Source organism: Hyla sarda, chromosome 8 (genome assembly GCF_029499605.1).
Source record: "Hyla sarda isolate aHylSar1 chromosome 8, aHylSar1.hap1, whole genome shotgun sequence".
NCBI classification, from domain to species: Eukaryota; Metazoa; Chordata; class Amphibia; order Anura; family Hylidae; genus Hyla; species Hyla sarda.
Window position 1 is genome coordinate 56,023,858 of NC_079196.1, and position 19,265 is coordinate 56,043,122.

The 19,265-nt window shown below is 42.9% G+C and overlaps 1 protein-coding gene across 10 annotated transcripts in view; it reads right to left on the reverse strand.

Annotated features, from left to right (window-relative positions):
- The window catches only part of LOC130285427 (dynein axonemal heavy chain 11-like), a 523,820-nt gene that overhangs the window by 231,616 nt on the left and 272,939 nt on the right, over positions 1-19,265 (reverse strand). For all 10 annotated transcript variants that reach the window (XR_008847325.1, XM_056536793.1, XM_056536797.1 and 7 more), the window contains 2 exons: positions 10,241-10,474; positions 6,710-6,856 (listed from right to left, as the gene is read on the reverse strand). Coding sequence is in view for 9 of the 10 variants with exons in the window: in XM_056536793.1 (XP_056392768.1) it covers positions 6,710-6,856; positions 10,241-10,474 (381 nt within the window). In the remaining variant the exon portion in view is untranslated. The remainder of the gene's footprint in view (positions 1-6,709; positions 6,857-10,240; positions 10,475-19,265) is intronic.

The following is a 19,265-nucleotide window of genomic DNA, read 5'->3' on the forward strand; positions in this document are numbered from 1 at the left end:
ACACAGCTTGACCAATGGGTCCTAGTCCAGCCCCCCACTATATAAAAGGGCAGCCATTACAATTCATTCTCTTCTCTTATGATCTTTGCTGAGGAACAGTTAACACCAGAGATCTCAGTGCAAGTGACCAGCTACCTGGAAGGCCACAAAGCTACAGTCATTCCAGTAAGTGAAAAGTCTATGTTTGCTGTCACTACAAATAGTCAAATCCTGCATATAGTCAAGCCTCAAGATAATTGTCTCAAGTCTATTACAAGTATAATTGGTCCCAGCAAGCTGCGAGTTCCTGGCCACCTCTCTGGGAATCTGGCCTAGCTGTGAAGATAATACCATCTGTCTTAAACTCAGTATAGCCTCCGTTAAACCATAACTGGTTGTGGACTCTCCTTTCCTTAACTAGGCATTGGAATAGCAGAGATACCGTTTGTGCGGTTCCAGTACCAAAAACCACTCTGGCGTCACGAACACTGGGGGTTAATAACATCTTGCCCCAGGGGTTAATACCATCTGATCCCACCACCTACACCGCTACACCTGTGGTCCACCATACACCGGTGGTCCACCACACAAGGTCACATTACGTTACATCCTGTATTGTACTCCAGAGCTGTACTCAGTATTCTGCTGCTGGGGTCACTGTGTACATACATTACATTACTTATCCTGTACTGATTCTGAGTTATATCCTGTACTATACTCCAGAGCTGTACTCACTATTCTGCTGGTGCGGTCACTGTGTACATACATTACATTACTTATCCTGTACTGATTCTTGTCACGATGCCGGCTGGCAGGTAGTGGATCCTCTGTGCCAGAGAGGGATTGGCGTGGACCGTGCTAGTGGACCGGTTCTAAGCCACTACTGGTTTTCACCAGAGCCCGCCGCAAAGCGGGATGGTCTTGCTGCGGCGGTAGTGACCAGGTCGTATCCACTAGCAACGGCTCACCTCTCTGGCTGCTGAAGATAGGCGCGGTACAAGGGAGTAGGCAGAAGCAAGGTCGGACGTAGCAGAAGGTCGGGGCAGGCAGCAAGGATCGTAGTCAGGGGCAACGGCAGAAGGTCTGGAACACAGGCTAGGAACACACAAGGAACGCTTTCACTGGCACAATGGCAACAAGATCCGGCAAGGGAGTGCAGGGGAAGTGAGGTGATATAGGGAAGTGCACAGGTGAACACACTAATTGGAACCACTGCGCCAATCAGCGGCGCAGTGGCCCTTTAAATCGCAGAGACCCGGCGCGCGCGCGCCCTAGGGAGCGGGGCCGCGCGCGCCGGGACAGAACAGACGGAGAGCGAGTAAGGTACGGGAGCCGGGGTGCGCATCGCGAGCGGGCGCTACCCGCATCGCGAATCGCATCCCGGCTGGCAGCGGAATCGCAGCGCCCCGGGTCAGAGGATGTGACCGGAGCGCTGCAGCAGGGAGAGTGAAGCGAGCGCTCCGGGGAGGAGCGGGGACCCGGAGCGCTCGGCGTAACAGTACCCCCCCCCTTGGGTCTCCCCCTCTTCTTAGAGCCTGAGAACCTGAGGAGCAGACTTTTGTCTAGGATGTTGTCCTCAGGTTCCCAGGATCTCTCTTCAGGACCACAACCCTCCCAGTCCACTAAAAAAAAAGTTCTCCCTCTGACCTTTTTGGAAGCTAAGATCTCTTTGACAGAGAAGATGTCCGAGGAGCCGGAAACAGGAGTGGGAGGAACAGATTTGGGAGAAAAACGGTTGAGGATGAGTGGTTTGAGAAGAGAGACGTGAAAGGCATTAGGAATACGAAGAGAAGGAGGAAGAAGAAGTTTGTAAGAGACAGGATTAATTTGGCACAAGACTTTGAAAGGACCAAGATAGCGTGGTCCCAGTTTGTAACTGGGGACACGAAAGCGGACATATTTAGCGGAGAGCCATACCTTGTCTCCGGGAGCAAAAATGGGGGGAGCTCTTCTTTTTTTATCGGCAAACTTTTTCATGCGAGATGAAGCCTGTAAAAGAGAATTTTGGGTCTCTTTCCATATGGTGGAAAGATCACGAGTCACTTCATCTACAGCGGGCAAACCAGAGGGCAAGGGAGTAGGGAGGGGGGGAAGAGGGTGACGGCCGTACACCACGAAAAATGGGGATTTGGAGGAAGATTCAGAGACTCTGAAGTTATACGAAAATTCGGCCCATGGTAGAAGATCTGCCCAGTCATCCTGGCGGGAGGAAACAAAATGGCGTAAATAATCACCCAGGACCTGGTTAATTCTTTCCACTTGCCCATTGGATTGAGGGTGATATGCAGAGGAAAAGTTTAATTTAATCTTGAGTTGTTTACAGAGAGCCCTCCAGAATTTAGACACGAATTGGACACCTCTATCCGAGACAATCTGCGTAGGCAACCCGTGAAGACGAAAAATGTGTACAAAAAATTGTTTAGCCAACTGAGGCGCAGAAGGAAGACCAGGAAGAGGGATGAAATGTGCCATTTTGGAGAATCGATCAACGACCACCCAAATAACAGTGTTGCCACGGGAAGGGGGTAAATCAGTAATAAAATCCATACCAATCAGAGACCAAGGCTGTTCGGGGACAGGCAGAGGATGAAGAAAACCAGCGGGCTTCTGGCGAGGAGTCTTATCCCGGGCACAGATAGTGCAGGCTCGCACAAAGTCCACAACATCCGTCTCCAGAGTCGGCCACCAATAGAAGCGGGAGATGAGTTGCACAGATTTCTTGATGCCCGCATGACCTGCGAGATGGGAGGAGTGACCCCATTTGAGGATTCCGAGGCGTTGGCGTGGAGAAACAAAGGTCTTTCCTGGAGGAGTCTGCCTGATGGAGGCAGGAGAAGTGGAGATCAGGCAGTCAGGTGGAATGATGTGTTGCGGAGAGAGTTCAACTTCTGAGGCATCCGAGGCACGAGAGAGAGCATCGGCCCTAATGTTCTTATCGGCAGGACGAAAGTGAATCTCAAAATTAAATCGGGCAAAGAACAGAGACCACCGGGCCTGGCGAGGATTCAGCCGTTGGGCAGACTGGAGGTAGGAGAGGTTCTTGTGGTCGGTGTAGATAATAACAGGAAAACTTGATCCCTCCAGCAGATGCCTCCATTCCTCAAGTGCTAATTTAATGGCTAGAAGCTCTCGATCCCCGATGGAGTAGTTCCTCTCCGCTGGAGAGAAGGTCCTAGAGAAAAAACCACAAGTGACAGCATGCCCGGAGGAATTTTTTTGTAGAAGAACAGCTCCAGCTCCCACTGAGGAGGCATCAACCTCCAATAGGAAGGGTTTGGAAGGGTCAGGTCTGGAGAGGACGGGAGCCGAAGAAAAGGCAGACTTGAGTCGTTTAAAGGCGTCTTCTGCTTGAGGAGGCCAGGACTTGGGATCAGCATTTTTTTTGGTTAAAGCCACGATAGGAGCCACAATGGTAGAAAAATGTGGAATAAATTGCCTGTAATAATTGGCGAACCCCAAAAAGCGTTGGATAGCACGGAGTCCGGAGGGGCGTGGCCAATCTAAGACGGCAGAGAGTTTGTCTGGATCCATCTGTAGTCCCTGGCCAGAGACCAAATATCCTAGAAAAGGAAGAGATTGGCATTCAAACAGACATTTCTCAATCTTGGCATAGAGTTGATTGTCACGAAGTCTCTGAAGAACCATACGGACATGCTGGCGGTGTTCTTCTAGATTGGCAGAAAAAATTAGGATATCGTCCAGATATACAACAACACAGGAGTATAACAGATCACGAAAAATTTCATTGACAAAGTCTTGGAAGACGGCAGGGGCGTTGCACAGGCCAAAGGGCATGACCAGATACTCAAAGTGTCCATCTCTGGTGTTAAATGCCGTTTTCCACTCATCCCCCTCTCTGATGCGGATGAGGTTATAGGCGCCTCTTAAGTCCAATTTAGTAAAGATGTGGGCACCTTGGAGGCGATCAAAGAGTTCAGAGATGAGGGGTAAGGGGTAGCGGTTCTTAACCGTGATTTTATTAAGACCGCGGTAGTCAATGCAAGGACGTAGGGAGCCATCTTTTTTGGACACAAAGAAAAATCCGGCTCCGGCAGGAGAGGAGGATTTACGGATAAAGCCCTTTTTTAGATTCTCCTGGACGTATTCAGACATGGCAAGAGTCTCTGGGGCAGAGAGAGGATAAATTCTGCCCCGGGGTGGAGTAGTGCCCGGGAGGAGGTCGATAGGACAATCATAAGGCCTGTGAGGAGGTAGAGTCTCAGCTTGTTTTTTGCAGAAAACATCCGCGAAGTCCATATAGGCCTTAGGGAGACCGGTTACTGGAGGAACCACAGAGTTACGGCAAGGGTTACTGGGAACCGGTTTTAGACAGTTCTTGGAACAAGAGGACCCCCAACTCTTGATCTCCCCAGTGGACCAATCCAAGGTTGGGGAATGAAGTTGAAGCCAGGGAAGTCCAAGGAGAATTTCCGAGGTGCAATTGGGGAGGACCAAAAGTTCAATCCTCTCGTGATGAGATCCGATGCTCATAAGAAGGGGCTCCGTGCGGAAACGTATGGTACAGTCCAATCTTTCATTATTTACACAATTGATGTAGAGGGGTCTGGCGAGACTGGTCACCGGGATGTTGAACCTGTTGACGAGGGAGGCCAAAATAAAATTTCCTGCAGATCCAGAGTCCAAGAAGGCCACAGTAGAGAAGGAGAAGGCAGAGGCAGACATCCGCACAGGCACAGTAAGACGTGGAGAAGCAGAGTAGACATCAAGGACTGTCTCACCTTTGTGCGGAGTCAGCGTACGTCTTTCCAGGCGGGGAGGACGGATAGGACAATCCCTCAGGAAGTGTTCGGTACTAGCACAGTACAGGCAGAGGTTCTCCATATGGCGTCGTGTCCTCTCTTGAGGTGTCAGACGAGACCGGTCGACCTGCATAGCCTCCACGGCGGGAGGCACAGGAACAGATTGCAGGGGACCAGAGGAGAGAGGAGCCGAGGAGAAGAAACGCCTCGTGCGAACAGAGTCCATATCTTGGCGGAGTTCCTGACGCCTTTCGGAAAAACGCATGTCAATGCGAGTGGCTAGGTGAATAAGTTCATGTAGATTAGCAGGAATTTCTCGTGCGGCCAGAACATCTTTAATGTTGCTGGATAGGCCTTTTTTGAAGGTCGCACAGAGGGCCTCATTATTCCAGGACAATTCTGAAGCAAGAGTACGGAATTGTACGGCATACTCGCCAACGGAAGAATTACCCTGGACCAGGTTCAACAGGGCAGTCTCAGCAGAAGAGGCTCGGGCAGGTTCCTCAAAGACACTTCGGATTTCCGAGAAGAAGGAGTGTACAGAGGCAGTGACGGGGTCATTGCGGTCCCAGAGCGGTGTGGCCCATGACAGGGCTTTTCCGGACAGAAGGCTGACTACGAAAGCCACCTTAGACCTTTCAGTGGGAAACAGGTCCGACATCATCTCCAGATGCAGGGAACATTGGGAAAGAAAGCCACGGCAAAACTTAGAGTCCCCATCAAATTTATCCGGCAAGGATAGGCGTAGCCCAGGAGCGGCCACTCGCTGCGGAGGAGGTGCAGGAGCTGGCGGAGGAGATGACTGCTGAAGCTGTGGTAGTAACTGTTGTAGCATAACGGTCAGTTGAGACAGCTGTTGGCCTTGTTGCGCTATCTGTTGTGACTGCTGGGCGACCACCGTGGTGAGGTCAGCGACAACTGGCAGAGGAACTTCAGCGGGATCCATGGCCGGATCTACTGTCACGATGCCGGCTGGCAGGTAGTGGATCCTCTGTGCCAGAGAGGGATTGGCGTGGACCGTGCTAGTGGACCGGTTCTAAGCCACTACTGGTTTTCACCAGAGCCCGCCGCAAAGCGGGATGGTCTTGCTGCGGCGGTAGTGACCAGGTCGTATCCACTAGCAACGGCTCACCTCTCTGGCTGCTGAAGATAGGCGCGGTACAAGGGAGTAGGCAGAAGCAAGGTCGGACGTAGCAGAAGGTCGGGGCAGGCAGCAAGGATCGTAGTCAGGGGCAACGGCAGAAGGTCTGGAACACAGGCTAGGAACACACAAGGAACGCTTTCACTGGCACAATGGCAACAAGATCCGGCAAGGGAGTGCAGGGGAAGTGAGGTGATATAGGGAAGTGCACAGGTGAACACACTAATTGGAACCACTGCGCCAATCAGCGGCGCAGTGGCCCTTTAAATCGCAGAGACCCGGCGCGCGCGCGCCCTAGGGAGCGGGGCCGCGCGCGCCGGGACAGAACAGACGGAGAGCGAGTAAGGTACGGGAGCCGGGGTGCGCATCGCGAGCGGGCGCTACCCGCATCGCGAATCGCATCCCGGCTGGCAGCGGAATCGCAGCGCCCCGGGTCAGAGGATGTGACCGGAGCGCTGCAGCAGGGAGAGTGAAGCGAGCGCTCCGGGGAGGAGCGGGGACCCGGAGCGCTCGGCGTAACAATTCTCAGTTATATCCTGTATTATACTCCAGAGCTGTACTCACTATTCTGCTGGTGTGGTCACTGTGTACATACATTACATTACTTATCCTGTACTTCTTTTGCGTTATAGCCTGTATTATACTCAGAACCCCTTTTTTATTACTTTTTATCTTTTTTTTTTTTTTTTTTTTTTGGGGGGGGGGGGGGGAGATTTTCTGGGCTCGCCCCCGGCGCAAAAGGAGCTAGCTACAGCTCTTGTGCCACCCTATACCTGTGTACAAAGTTGGGCAAGACTGAAAAATCATCTAGATCCTGTGTATACTGCACCTTCTTCTCTTCATCGTCTGCCACCGATTTTTCTTGATTTAATTTTTCTGTCTGCTGCCCAATTTTGTCAATCAGGGCTTCTGTATCCTTGTTCCTCTGATGAAGTTCCACCTCTTGTATGGCAAGTTTAGACTTCAGATCCTCCACCTGCATGAATACATCAGAGACCTGGTTAATTAAGTTTTAAGACAAATTTCAATTATATTAAAATCACTTAGCTTAAAGAACAAACGTCGCCGAAGGCGTCATTGTGATGGAGTATAATTACTTTTTGCCTCTAGAGGATGTGTAATTGCATCTCTGTATATATCAAAATACTGGCTCCAAGGCAGGAAAAATGAATTTATTGGTTTGCAAATAGGAGGTTTATCTCTTTATTGTAATAGTTCTTTAAAACAATCCATTAACTTACCAGCAGTGGATATACTTTATAAAAGTGTACAATATCAATATGCACACCATAACTGTTTTCAAAAAGTTAGACTGTACATTCAATAAAAAGTAAAAGCATCCAAAGTTACATTAAAATTTGTGTATATAAATACAAAAGCCATAGCATGATATACAACTGGGCCCATTTTTTTAATCTGACCTGTCTCACTTTATGTTGTAATAACTTTGGGATTCTATAACATATCCTATTAATTCTGAGATAATTTTTTCATGACATATTTGATGTTATTGGTAAATACAGTGGTTGATACAGTCATCAATGTTTGTGAAAACACCAATATTTTGGAAGAAATTGGATACATTTACTTTTTTTAAAGTATTTCTTTGCATTTACAATATGTCTTCTTTATGGTGGCATCATTTGGTTAAAAAAAAAAATTTCAGGACATTAGAAAGCAATTTCCAAATTTTCAAGAAAACGTCAATCAGACTTTTTAGGGACCTGTTCAGTTCTGAAGTGGATTTAAGTAGCCGTTAGAAACCTCCATAAAACATCCATTTTAAAGACTGCACCACTCAAATTGACATTTAGAAAGTGTATTATCCCTTTAGGGGGGTTTTACAGATATGAAAGCAAAATAGAGGCAGAATTTAAAAAATCCTTTTTTTGCAGACATTTTAAAGGGGTACTCCGGTAGAAACCTTTTTTTTAAACAACTGGTGCCAGAAAGTTAAACAGATTTGTAAATGACTTCTATTAAAAAATCTTAATTCTTCCAGTACTTAATAGCTGCGGAATACTACAGAGGAAATTCTTTTCTTTTTGAAACACAGTGCTCTCTGCTGACATCATGACCACAGTGCTCTCTGCTGACATCTCTGTCCATTTTAGGAACTGTCCAGAGCAGCATATGTTGGCTATGGGGAATTTCTCCTACTTTGGACAGTTCTTAAAATGGACAGAGGTGTCAACAGAGAGCACTGTGGTCATGATGTCAGCAAAGAGCTCTGTGTTCCAAAAATAAAAGAATTTCCTCTGTAGTATTCAGCAGCTAATAAGTACTGGAAAGATTAAGATTTTTTAATAGAAGTAATTTACAAATCTGTTTAATTTTCTGGCACCAGTTGATGAAAAAAAAAAAAAAAAAAAAAAAAAGTTTTCCACCGGAGTACCCTTTAATACATTTTTATCTGTAGCATAACAGGTGCTGACAGAAAAATATAACTCAATGGCCCTGATTTACTAAGAGTCTTGTGTAGGTTTCTTTGTGGGTTTTAATTCCCTACAATTTATTTTCCACGGTATTTACTAAGGTTTCCCTACATTTTCCACTTTCCCTACACTTTGCTTTTTTTTACACATGTTCTGATCTGCCTGGTTTCCTTAGTAAATATGTTGGTTTTTTGCGAAAATTTCAGGAACACGCCCCTTTTGGGAGACCACGCCCCATTTCCCCAGTGGTCACGCCCCTTTTTCGGGTTTTCTTACAAATTGGAGAGTTAGCAAAATGGAGAGTTAGTCTGGGTTTTTCAATTCTGGTGCAAATTCAGGCGCAGACAGAATTTCTGGCGCAATGTGACAGAATCTGGCACACAACCCGACAAAACATGTCGGGTTTGCAATAGTAAATGAGGGCCAATATGTATTACCCTCATACCTAGTACTGTAAATTTTGTGGTTTCCTTTTTATTTATGATATTTTGCAGGCATGACCAAGATACAGTGGCCTTGGAGGTGCCAAAATATTTTTGCAAGAGAAGTTGACATTTTCATTGGTACCATTCTGGGATACATGTGACACTTTAATTGCTTTTTATTCCATTTTTTATGAGGTAATATGAACAAAAAAAATATATATAGATTCTGGTGTATAGATAGATTTTATCCTGCAGTTCAGTATTATTATGCCAATACCTAATTTATATACTTTTCATGGGATGAGTAAATGTTTTCAGTGGTACTATTTTGGGGGTACTAGCTCCGGGTCTGATTACTAGCGATCACAGGGACGGAGCATAGTGACATCACGGCTCCGCCCCATGTGACGTCACAGCTCCGCCCTCTCAATGCAAGCCTATGGAGGGGGCGTGACATGCTAATGGGGTGCGGCGTGGAAGATCACGGGGTCCCCAGCGGTGGGACCCCCGCGGTCAAGGATAAGATGTCTTAGCGCCGGAGTACCCCTTTAACAAAGTAATTCATAGACATTGTAAATTTAGACTAGACCACAGTCTAATCATGTGCCAGATTTATCAAACTGGCTCAGGCTATTTGATAAATCTGGTGCATCTTTCGTATGTCTAAAAACAAGCTAATAATTGACAAAAAATGTGCCACAATTGGGGTGCAATTTTGGCACACAGTGTTGCATCTTAAGCAATATCTCTTTTTAGATATAAAGTAATTTGCAAATCTGTTTAATTTTCTGGCACCAGTTGATTAAAAAAAAAAAGTGTTTTCCAGTGGAGTAAGTGCACAGAAAAGGTAAAGTCAAACGTGCCAGGTCAATAAAGTTAGTCACGTCAGGAACTGAATTAGCAAAGTAAAGGGCAAAATAAGAAAAAAGCCAAAGGTCAAACCTGGAGGGCAGCGCAGTACATAGTCAGGAAACAAGATTACACTTAAAGGACAAGCCAGGCCAACACTGGAGGTCACAAAATACAAAAGCACAATCCAAGGTAATATGTCAGAAGGAGCAAACTAGGGGTCAATAAGCAAGGAAATACGAATACTAAACATACGAAGCATACTAGTGATGGTCAGGAGACTCAAATCACTGGCAAAGACATTGCAGCTAGCAGGTTTAAATATCCCGTCTTCTGGAGGCCGAACTGACAGCAGAATGACATGAGACTCTATGCCAAGAAGAACTGGTGATCAGGAATACTCCAGAACCACTCCCAGTGGTGCCCTGCAGGTAACAAACATGGTGGTGGGTAGGAGGTCAGATAAATCCCTAACAGTACCTATTTTTTGGCACAAATAATGCCACAATTCTGGTGCAATTTTAATAGTAAATCTGCTCCTGTGTCAGAAAAGCAGAGCTCAAACTGTATAATGACATGAATAAATCGGCAGAACTTCGAACCTATAAAATATGGTGAACATCCACTTTAAGTCATCACGCTGTACCTCACCTGAAACGCGGTTGTTTGCAGCTTCTGTAATCCATTTTCTAGCCTTTCCATTTTCTGAACAAGCTCATTTCTCTTCTTTCCCAGAAGATTCCCGTATAGTTTAATCAGTTCCAGGAAACTCTTTGGCGTCGTATAGTTATAATGCTTTTCATTCTGCTGGTATTTTACACTGACTTCATTCACACTTGTATGTGCAAATGTTATAAACTGGCTGATGGAATTTTTCACTTGAGCCTGAAATAACAATGGATGTGGAACATGAAGAAATCACCATTCGTATCTGATAAAAATGCGGCGCAGGTTGGCAGTGCTTGACAGACATGTGCATGTTATTGTTGGCATTAACAGTACATCATGCAATTTCATCTTCTCACACTTCCACCTGAATATATTCTCTAATAAAGAATTTCCCTGTAGTATATATTATGTTTATATCTAACACTGCATATTAGCTCCAAATGCTGATGGAAAAAAATAACCTGAGACATAAAGTTTATTTCCACCTTTATAACCATTTTTTATAGCTCTAATGCATCTAAAATGAAAATATGAGTTGACTTTGCAAACACTTTTTTTTTTAATAGTCACCTACCATTTTGTGTCAACAGCTCCTGTGGAAACCAATTCACTTCCGTAGTGACGGATGTCAAACAATCTTGGTGTAGTTTGATTCTGTAATCCTATTGCAATCCATACGCCCCCCTACTTCATGCTAACCTATGTTACTAAATGTGATGGCAGGGGCAGTATGCTTGTTGATTGTCTGTATTGTTAGGCTAGGTTCACACTACGGAATTTCGAAATTCTGCTTTGATATTGCAGGCAGAAATTCCGCTTGCTAAAATGTATAGTGTAGTGAATGGGTTTCCGTTCACAAATTCACACTTCGGAATTTGTGAAGCGGAATTTGTGAACGGAAAAATCTGCTTGGAAATTTCTGCCTGAAGAAAGGGGTTGCTCATTCTTCAGGCGGAAATACTCACGGAACACATTGCAGTCTATTGGAGACTGCAGTGTCCGCGCGGCACTGTCCGCACTCGGAATCTCCTGGCAGAAATTTCCTGCTCGGAGATTCCACAGTGTGAACCTAGCCTTAAGGTCTATTCACACGGCATAATTTCTGCTTGTTGAATTCCGCCTCGAATTAAAATCCATAGACTTCTATGGGATTCTGCACTCCCATTCACACTTCTGAATTTCCTCTTGCAGAATTTTCAAATATAAAAAAATAAAATAAACTATTAGGAAAGGTTCACACTACGGTATCTCTGGGCAGAATTTCTGCCGGAGAATTAGCCGGCGGCACTAAGACCGCATGGACTGCATTGCCGTCCTCATAGACGACAATGCATTTCTGGGTGGATCTTTTGGGAGATCTGCTCAGAAATGCATTGACATCTATGGGGACGGCAATGCAGTCTGCGCGGTCCTAGTTCCACCAGCTTGATCTCCGTCAGAAATTCTGCCCAGAAATTCCACAATGTGAACCTAGCCTTAGCCTAAAATATTTGTCCAGACTATTAACATATATTCTGGTGATCCCATAAGCCACATCATATATTAGAATCAAGTCCCACTTAACCAAAATAGAAGCAGTAAAATTTACAGATCACAGTAGCTCACACAACCTTTAAAGCGTACCTGTCATAGTGCAAAAAAATAAAAAAAAAGTGATATGTTACTCAGGACCCAATCCTGATCATGTGCATATAATTTTTATGTGTCTCGGACCTATATATCCAGAGATATAAGCATTTATCTGCTGGTGAGTTACTTTTTCATTGTGCAGGCTGGAGGGGGCGTGTCAGTCTGTCTCCCTCACAGGAGCAAGCCTGGGCAGTCAGCCAATCAGTACTCTCTACTCTGTAACCCTTTCCTCTCTGGTTTTATGCTGTGTCATGTGTCAGAGGAAGATACTTGGAGCTTGCCTGCAGTAATCAGAAGACATTATGGTGAATTCATAACAGGATAAAATGTATTAAAAAAAAGAATAGAACTGTATAAAATTAGTGCAAGGATTTTTAGATAAAAATACAGCATTTTTTTGAATACATGTTCTATCTGTTTTATCTTCTCCTAGTAAAGCTGGATTCTAATCAGCATAGCTGTCACTATGTGTGTCATTCATCTTTCACAGACTCCTGGATGTCTGATCAACTTCTTTGGCATTCAGGAGTCCGAGAAAGCTTTAACTATTTCAGCATGCTGGGAGTTGTAGTTTAGTAACAACTGAAGCTGCAATGTTTGTAAATAACTGTGTTAGAGCAGTGTTGCCTTCAGCTGTTTAAAACTACAGCTCCCAGCATGTCCACACATCCTTTATCTGTAGTTTTGCATACACAATAGAAATATCCTATACTGGATACCGGTATGCTTTACGGCCGGTATCCAGTATGCTGTAAAATCTAGACTAGTCTGTCTGGCTAAAAGACAGGCGACCCCTATTTTGAGCTTGAATTTCAGGTGAAAATGTAATTTTTTTTTAGCAGGTGTATATTGTGAAATGTCATATTATAATGAGTCCTGCAATATATGAAACGTTTTTAATAATGACAGTGCCTCTTTAAAGACATAAAAATAAAGAAGAGTCATAGGGGTCAGAATAGAACACCTTTAAGCGCATATTTATGTAGTGAATTAAAAAAAAAAGGGTACCTTTGTATTCATAGTGACCCACACAAAAGGATAAAGAAACCATGCCTGAATATTTTTGCTTTTTTTTTTTCTCAATTTCACCTCACAAATATTTTTTTTGTTTTACTGTACATTTATTGGCTCTTAGCTATGTCCTCAAGACCAAAATAGGCTGTGTTCTTAACAAGTTAAAAATAAATGGTTAAATGTATCTGTGATGTCACAGACAATAAATAATGCCTATATATGTTGCTCGCTAGGTCATGCAGATGTCATGTCTTTTTTATGTGTTTAGCTTCTGTATCTGCCTTACAAATCCCTCTGTTCTGCTGCTCCCTCATTCTGACATCCATTGCTTGGGAAGGGGCATGTCCCAAGCAAGCACTAAGCCCGGACCCACTCACCATGCATTCACTTCCTCCTTGAGTCTGCTGTGCTCTGCTTTGTCTCTTCAACCAATCACTGCAGACTGCTGTATAACCCCCTTCTCTGTTTTCATGCTGCTGTCTGGTAAACAAGACAGGAGTGAGCTCAGAGGAGTGCTAGTCCCTACCTCACTTTCTGAACTTTGTCCTGGGCAATTCTTTATCTGGGACAAAAATTATACTGAAGCCAGAGAGAACTATTTTATGGATAATATGTGGACCCCTAGTGGTCTATGTTTATAAGCCACGATTTCTATAAAAAAAATAGATACTTTTTTTTAAATTAAATCTATTAGAAAGGTGTACAACATCTTAAAGGTTTTTGCTTCAGTTTTTTTTTTTACATAAAAACCTGTTTTTTAACAATAGGACATTTTATGATTGCACAATCCCATTAATCAAACAAAACAAAATATTTTTGGCTTTACTCCCCATGTAACCAGCCTACAAGTGGGACCTTCAGGAGTGAGGGGCAATCTTGTGTGTCTTGTGACTAACTACCTGTGTCACTTATCATAACTTTTTAGCACAATAAATGGGATTCTGCACCGCACCAGATCTGCGCTGGAATTCTCTTTCTTTCAATGGATTTGGGTGTTACCCCTTGTGGGTTTTCCCCTTGATTTTGCTTCCTACGTGGCCACTTCCTCCTTGTGTGCAGAATGACGGATTTCTTGCATGTTGCCCCCCGTTCTGTTGTAATCACTCAAGGTTGCTCCCCTGCTTAGCATAGCAAATGTATTTTCACAGTTGTCACAATGATGGACAGCAGAAGAATGATTGTAACAACCATCTCTGCTTGTTGTTACACACAATAGCCCAGTAGGAACCATGATCTGCGGGAGAGACAAACGACGTCCCGCTCTGGAACATATTAAGTTTGTCTCGGAGACACACATGGCTTCACTAGGGTGTCTCACCTCATTCATAATAGATGCTAATCTTTTCAGGGCTGAATGATGACAACACTTCCTGCCCTTCACGGAATTACGGCTAGGTTTTATCAAAGGACACTAACAGCCTGCTAATTAGACTAATTCCTTGTGTCATGAATTATTTATTTCCATTGGTAACTGATCACTGTGACATTAATGGGTTATGCTCAACTTGGCTTCTCCAGTGTTAAAACGCCAACAGCGAAATATACACTATACATGTATATAGATAAAAATGGATGTGTTTGGCTCCAGGTAGTTGATCGCTTGAAAAAAAAAAAAAAAAAGACTATTTTGGTGCATAAATGTGCATGAATTTTCTTTTTTTTTTTTTTAAAGAACTGCAAGGGACAAAAATGACAAAAAGAAGAAAATGTAGTATAAACGTCAGTATTATACATTGATATGCAATACATCAAGTCGTTGGACCAGTGTTTCCCAACCAGTGTGCTGTAAAACTACAACTCCCAGCATGCCTGGACAGCCAAAAGGAGTTGTAGTTTTGCAACAGCTGGAGGCCCACTGGTTGGAAAACACTGCATTAGACTGAGACTGGAACAAAGTGCAAAGATCAAAAGCAATATTAAAACAGAAGACATTTAGAATTAAAAGGTTTTGCTCAGAAATAGAAAGTTAAGTCATTTAAAAGCGATCATGATGGACGAAGAAGAGGACAATGAATAGTGGACAATGGATTAAAAATGAAGGGAAGGGGGAGAGAAGTAAAACAACAGGTAGTAGAAAACTTTAGGGCTAGGTTCACACTACGGAATTTCCTGAAATTGTTGCCAATGGGATTCTGCAGCACAGTGCACACTATTATTCCGCCGCTCATTCTTTAGGCGGAATCCTTGCTGCAGACATTGCCGTCTATGGGGACGGCAATGTCTGCGCAGTCCTAGGGCCGTCTGATTCAGCTGGTCCTGGGAGCACTTGGAATTTGTCCGGATGGAAATTCTATAGTGTGAACCTAGCCTAAGAAGCAAAATAGTGGAGGGATCACAGGGGGTCCCAGGGGTCCCATATCACTGAAAATTAGTCCACTGTATTGTTCATATAGACAGTCAAGTGTCCGGAGTCTGGATATCCTTGTGTCTAGTAAAAAAAAAATCGGGCAGAGGAAGAGTCACCAATTGCTTCCATGGAAGAAGGGTCTTTGCAGCAATGCAAACCCAATTGCCCTATTGTCTATCCCCTTCAGGTAGACATTTAGTTGGTAGGTCAGAAGGTTAGAAGAGAAAGTAAAATTTAACAGTTCTTTAGCTAAGACCCTCACCCAACTCCAGAAAGGACTACAAAGTGGGCATTACCAAAAAAATAAGGATGAGTCCAGTCATACCTGTCTGATATCGTAATAAACCAAGGGGAAAGAGGGACTGCATTATCATTCTATTAGATCAACATTGCGTTTCTTTATATGTGGTTCAGGACTTAGCCGTTCGATTCCACATAAACTCAAATGAAATGGGATAACCAGTGGCAGACTCCCATTTGCATATATATTTATGTTAAGGGGGCTCATCTTAATGGGGGAGGATAATAGGGGAGTGAAGCACGTGCTGGAGTGCACTTCACCTGGCTAAAACTTCTGATCACAGCTGGGACCGGCTGCAATGTAAACTTTTGACATGTCTGTACGACATGTCAAAAAGTTATATTAATAACACTAATGCTTTAAATAAAACAATCATAAGAATGCCATCTCATATAACCTCTGTAGCTATCTTACTATATGGCTAGTCACCAAGTGTGGGAGCCGACATGTCAACAGGGCCAAAGCATTGCATTCTTTACCGTTTGTGCATTGCCGTCTTAATATATGGCAACATATTCCAATAATACTATTCTTTCGGCGGAAGAAACAGAAATTCCGCAATATGCACTGTGTAGCGAAATCCCATTGATAGCAATGGGATTCTGCTGCACCGGAATTTCTAAGTGTAATTTCTAAATGGAATTACATTAGAAAATTCTGTAGTGTAAACCTAGCCTAATGGTTGCCTCACACCTAGGACCACCCTGCATACAGAGGTACAGTAGGGCCCTACAGAGGTCTATTATGACTGTGTGCACAAAGCCTACACAATACTATAATACTGATTTTACAGTCTTATTACAATAGAAACACCTATAGACCACCTCCACCATTGCAATTGCTCTGGACTGAACATAGATCATCATAAGAACCTACAGAGGTCCAAGGTCCACTCAATGACACTGGCACAAGGAGTTTGAGCCATTTAAAACCATAAGAAGCCATATGAAACAGGCCTAAAATGTATACAATATTCAAAGCATGCTGGCATTAGCTTGTGCTCATTTACCCCTAAACAATGTTTCCATCGTCACAAAACATTTCTAAAAAAATATATCAAAAAGTTTAATAAAACTCTCTGAAGCAAAGCCAGGCAAGAGGAGGTACAAGAACTTCAGTCAAGAAATAAGTGCACTTTATGCTCGAGAAATGTTTGCAATTATTGTAAATATATTTTGCAGTAGGGGGGTTCACAAAAAATAGGAATAAAAAGTATATATTATACCAGCATGGAGTATGTTAAACCCCAGGCAGCCTGCATCTCGGAAAGAATACCCAGGAGGCTTCTGTTCAGGTTTCACTATATAAAAGCTTGTATGAACTCAACACAAACAATGCATTCGCCTGTTCCAGAAGTTATTCCTAAAGTAGGACATAATTGATGCCATTATTCAAAGGTAATTGGTAAAAAAAAATCTCTGCCTTAAATGTGCCAGTCAATAGCAAGAAGGCGATACATTATTAATACAATACAAAAATATTTTTAATGCATTTTTTTAGCATATTCCTGGTACGTTTAGCAGTATAGACAATTCTGAATTCATTTAAGCAGATGTTCTTCTGTGGGAAATTGCAAGAACAGTTTTCACTTAAAATAAACACCCTCTTTATTCCCCAGCTGTTTATTCACTGAATTGTGGATGATTCATTTAATAAGCACAGCAAAACAAGAGGGGAAAACCCAGAAAAAAGAGCCCCCATTTATAACATTCATTATTTAGGTTATTATAAAGAAGGAATACATATAAGTATACCCTGTATTAGAAGAGCGGATAGCCCCCGTAATCATGTCATAAACAGTCCATCATCTTCAGTTCAGACTTAATAATATTAGTAATATTATTTCATTCAATACGTAATAATCCATATCTGTAGGGTTTTTATAGGGGATGAAAACATCATGCCCATTACCCAAAAAGAAAGTACAGTAAGAAAACAGTTTAATGATTAATTATTTATTTATTAAATAAAAATTTATCACAGACACATCTTCAAATACTTTTTGTCTAACTTAACATCATCTATAGGTTGGCTTACATTTTGCACAAAATTTTGGCACAATTTTGGTGCACAAAGTTTTTTTTAAACATGCCCAGGCTGCCTGCTTAAAGGGGTACTCCACTGGAAAACATTTTTTTTTAAAAAAAATCAACTGGTGCCAGAAATTCAAACAGATTTGTAAATTACTTCTATTTAAAAATCCTAATCATTCCAGTAATTATTAGCTGCTGCATACTACAAAGCAGGAGATGTTTGCTTTGGGGATTTACTCCTACTCTGGACAGTTCCTAAAATGGACAGAGGTGTCAGCAGAGAGCACTGTAGTCAGACAGAAAGGAAATTAAACCCTTAAGGACTCAGGGTTTTTCCGTTTTTGCACTTTAGTTTTTTCCTCCCTACCTCCGTAAAAAATCAGAACTCTTTCAATGTTGCACCTAAAATCCATATGATGGCTTATTTTTTGCGCCACCACTTCTACTTTGTAATGACATCAGTCATTTTACCCAAAATTCTACGGCAAAATGAGGAAAAAAATCATTGTGTGACAAAATTGAAGAAAAAACGCCATTTTGTAACTTTTGGTAAAATGACACCTTCTCTTTATTCTGTAGGTCCATACGATTAAAATGATACCCTATTTATTTATATATGATTGATTTTGTCGTACTTCTGAAAAAAATCATGACTACATGCAGGAAAATTTATACGATTAAAATTGTCACTTTTTTATTTTTCTGAGTATGGGGCGGTAATAGGGCTAATTTTTTACACCATATTCTGAAGATTTTAGCGGTATCATTTTTGTATTGATCGGACTTATTGATCGCTTTTTATCAATTTTTTTAATGATATAAAAACTGACCAAAAATACGCTATATTGGACTTTGGAATTTTTTTGCGCGTACGCCATTGACCGTGCGGTTTAATTAATGATTTATTTTTATAATTCGGACATTTCCGCATGCAGCGATACCACATATGTTCATTTAAATTTTTATTTACACTGTTTTTTTTTAATGGGAAAAGAGGGTTGATTCAAACTTTTATTAGGGAAGGGATTCAATGATCTTTATTAACTTTTTTATTTGCAACTTTATAGCTCCCATAGGAGACTATAACACTGCACATACTGATGTTGTACATTGATCAATGATTCTGAGCAGTCATTTGGCGATCGGACACCAGGAGGCAAGGTAAGGGACCCTCCTGCTCTCCTACAGCTGTTCGGGATGACGTGATTTTGCCGCGTTGATCCCGAACAGCCCCCTAAGCTAACTGGCAATGTTTTACTTTCACTTTAGACGCAGCGTTCAACTTTGAACGCAGCGTCTAAAGGGTTAATAGCCTGCGGCACCGTGATCAGTGCCGCGCGCTATTAGCCACGGGTCCCAGCCGTTGTTAGAGAACGGGCCCGACGAGCTGTTGCCCTGCGTTATAGAACGGGAGCGGACTCAAGACGTAAAGATACGCCATGAGTCCTTAAAGGGGTACTCCGGTGAAAACCTTTTTTCTTTTAAATCAACTGGTGGCAGAAAGTTAAACATATTTGTAAATTACTTCTATTAAAAAATCTTAATCCTTCCTTTACTTATTAGTTGCTGAATACTAAATTCTTTTCTTTTTTAAATGCTCTCTGATGACATCACGAGCACAGTTCTCTCTGCTGACATAATAATAATAATAATGCTTCATTTATTGTTGTCCTTAGTGGGATT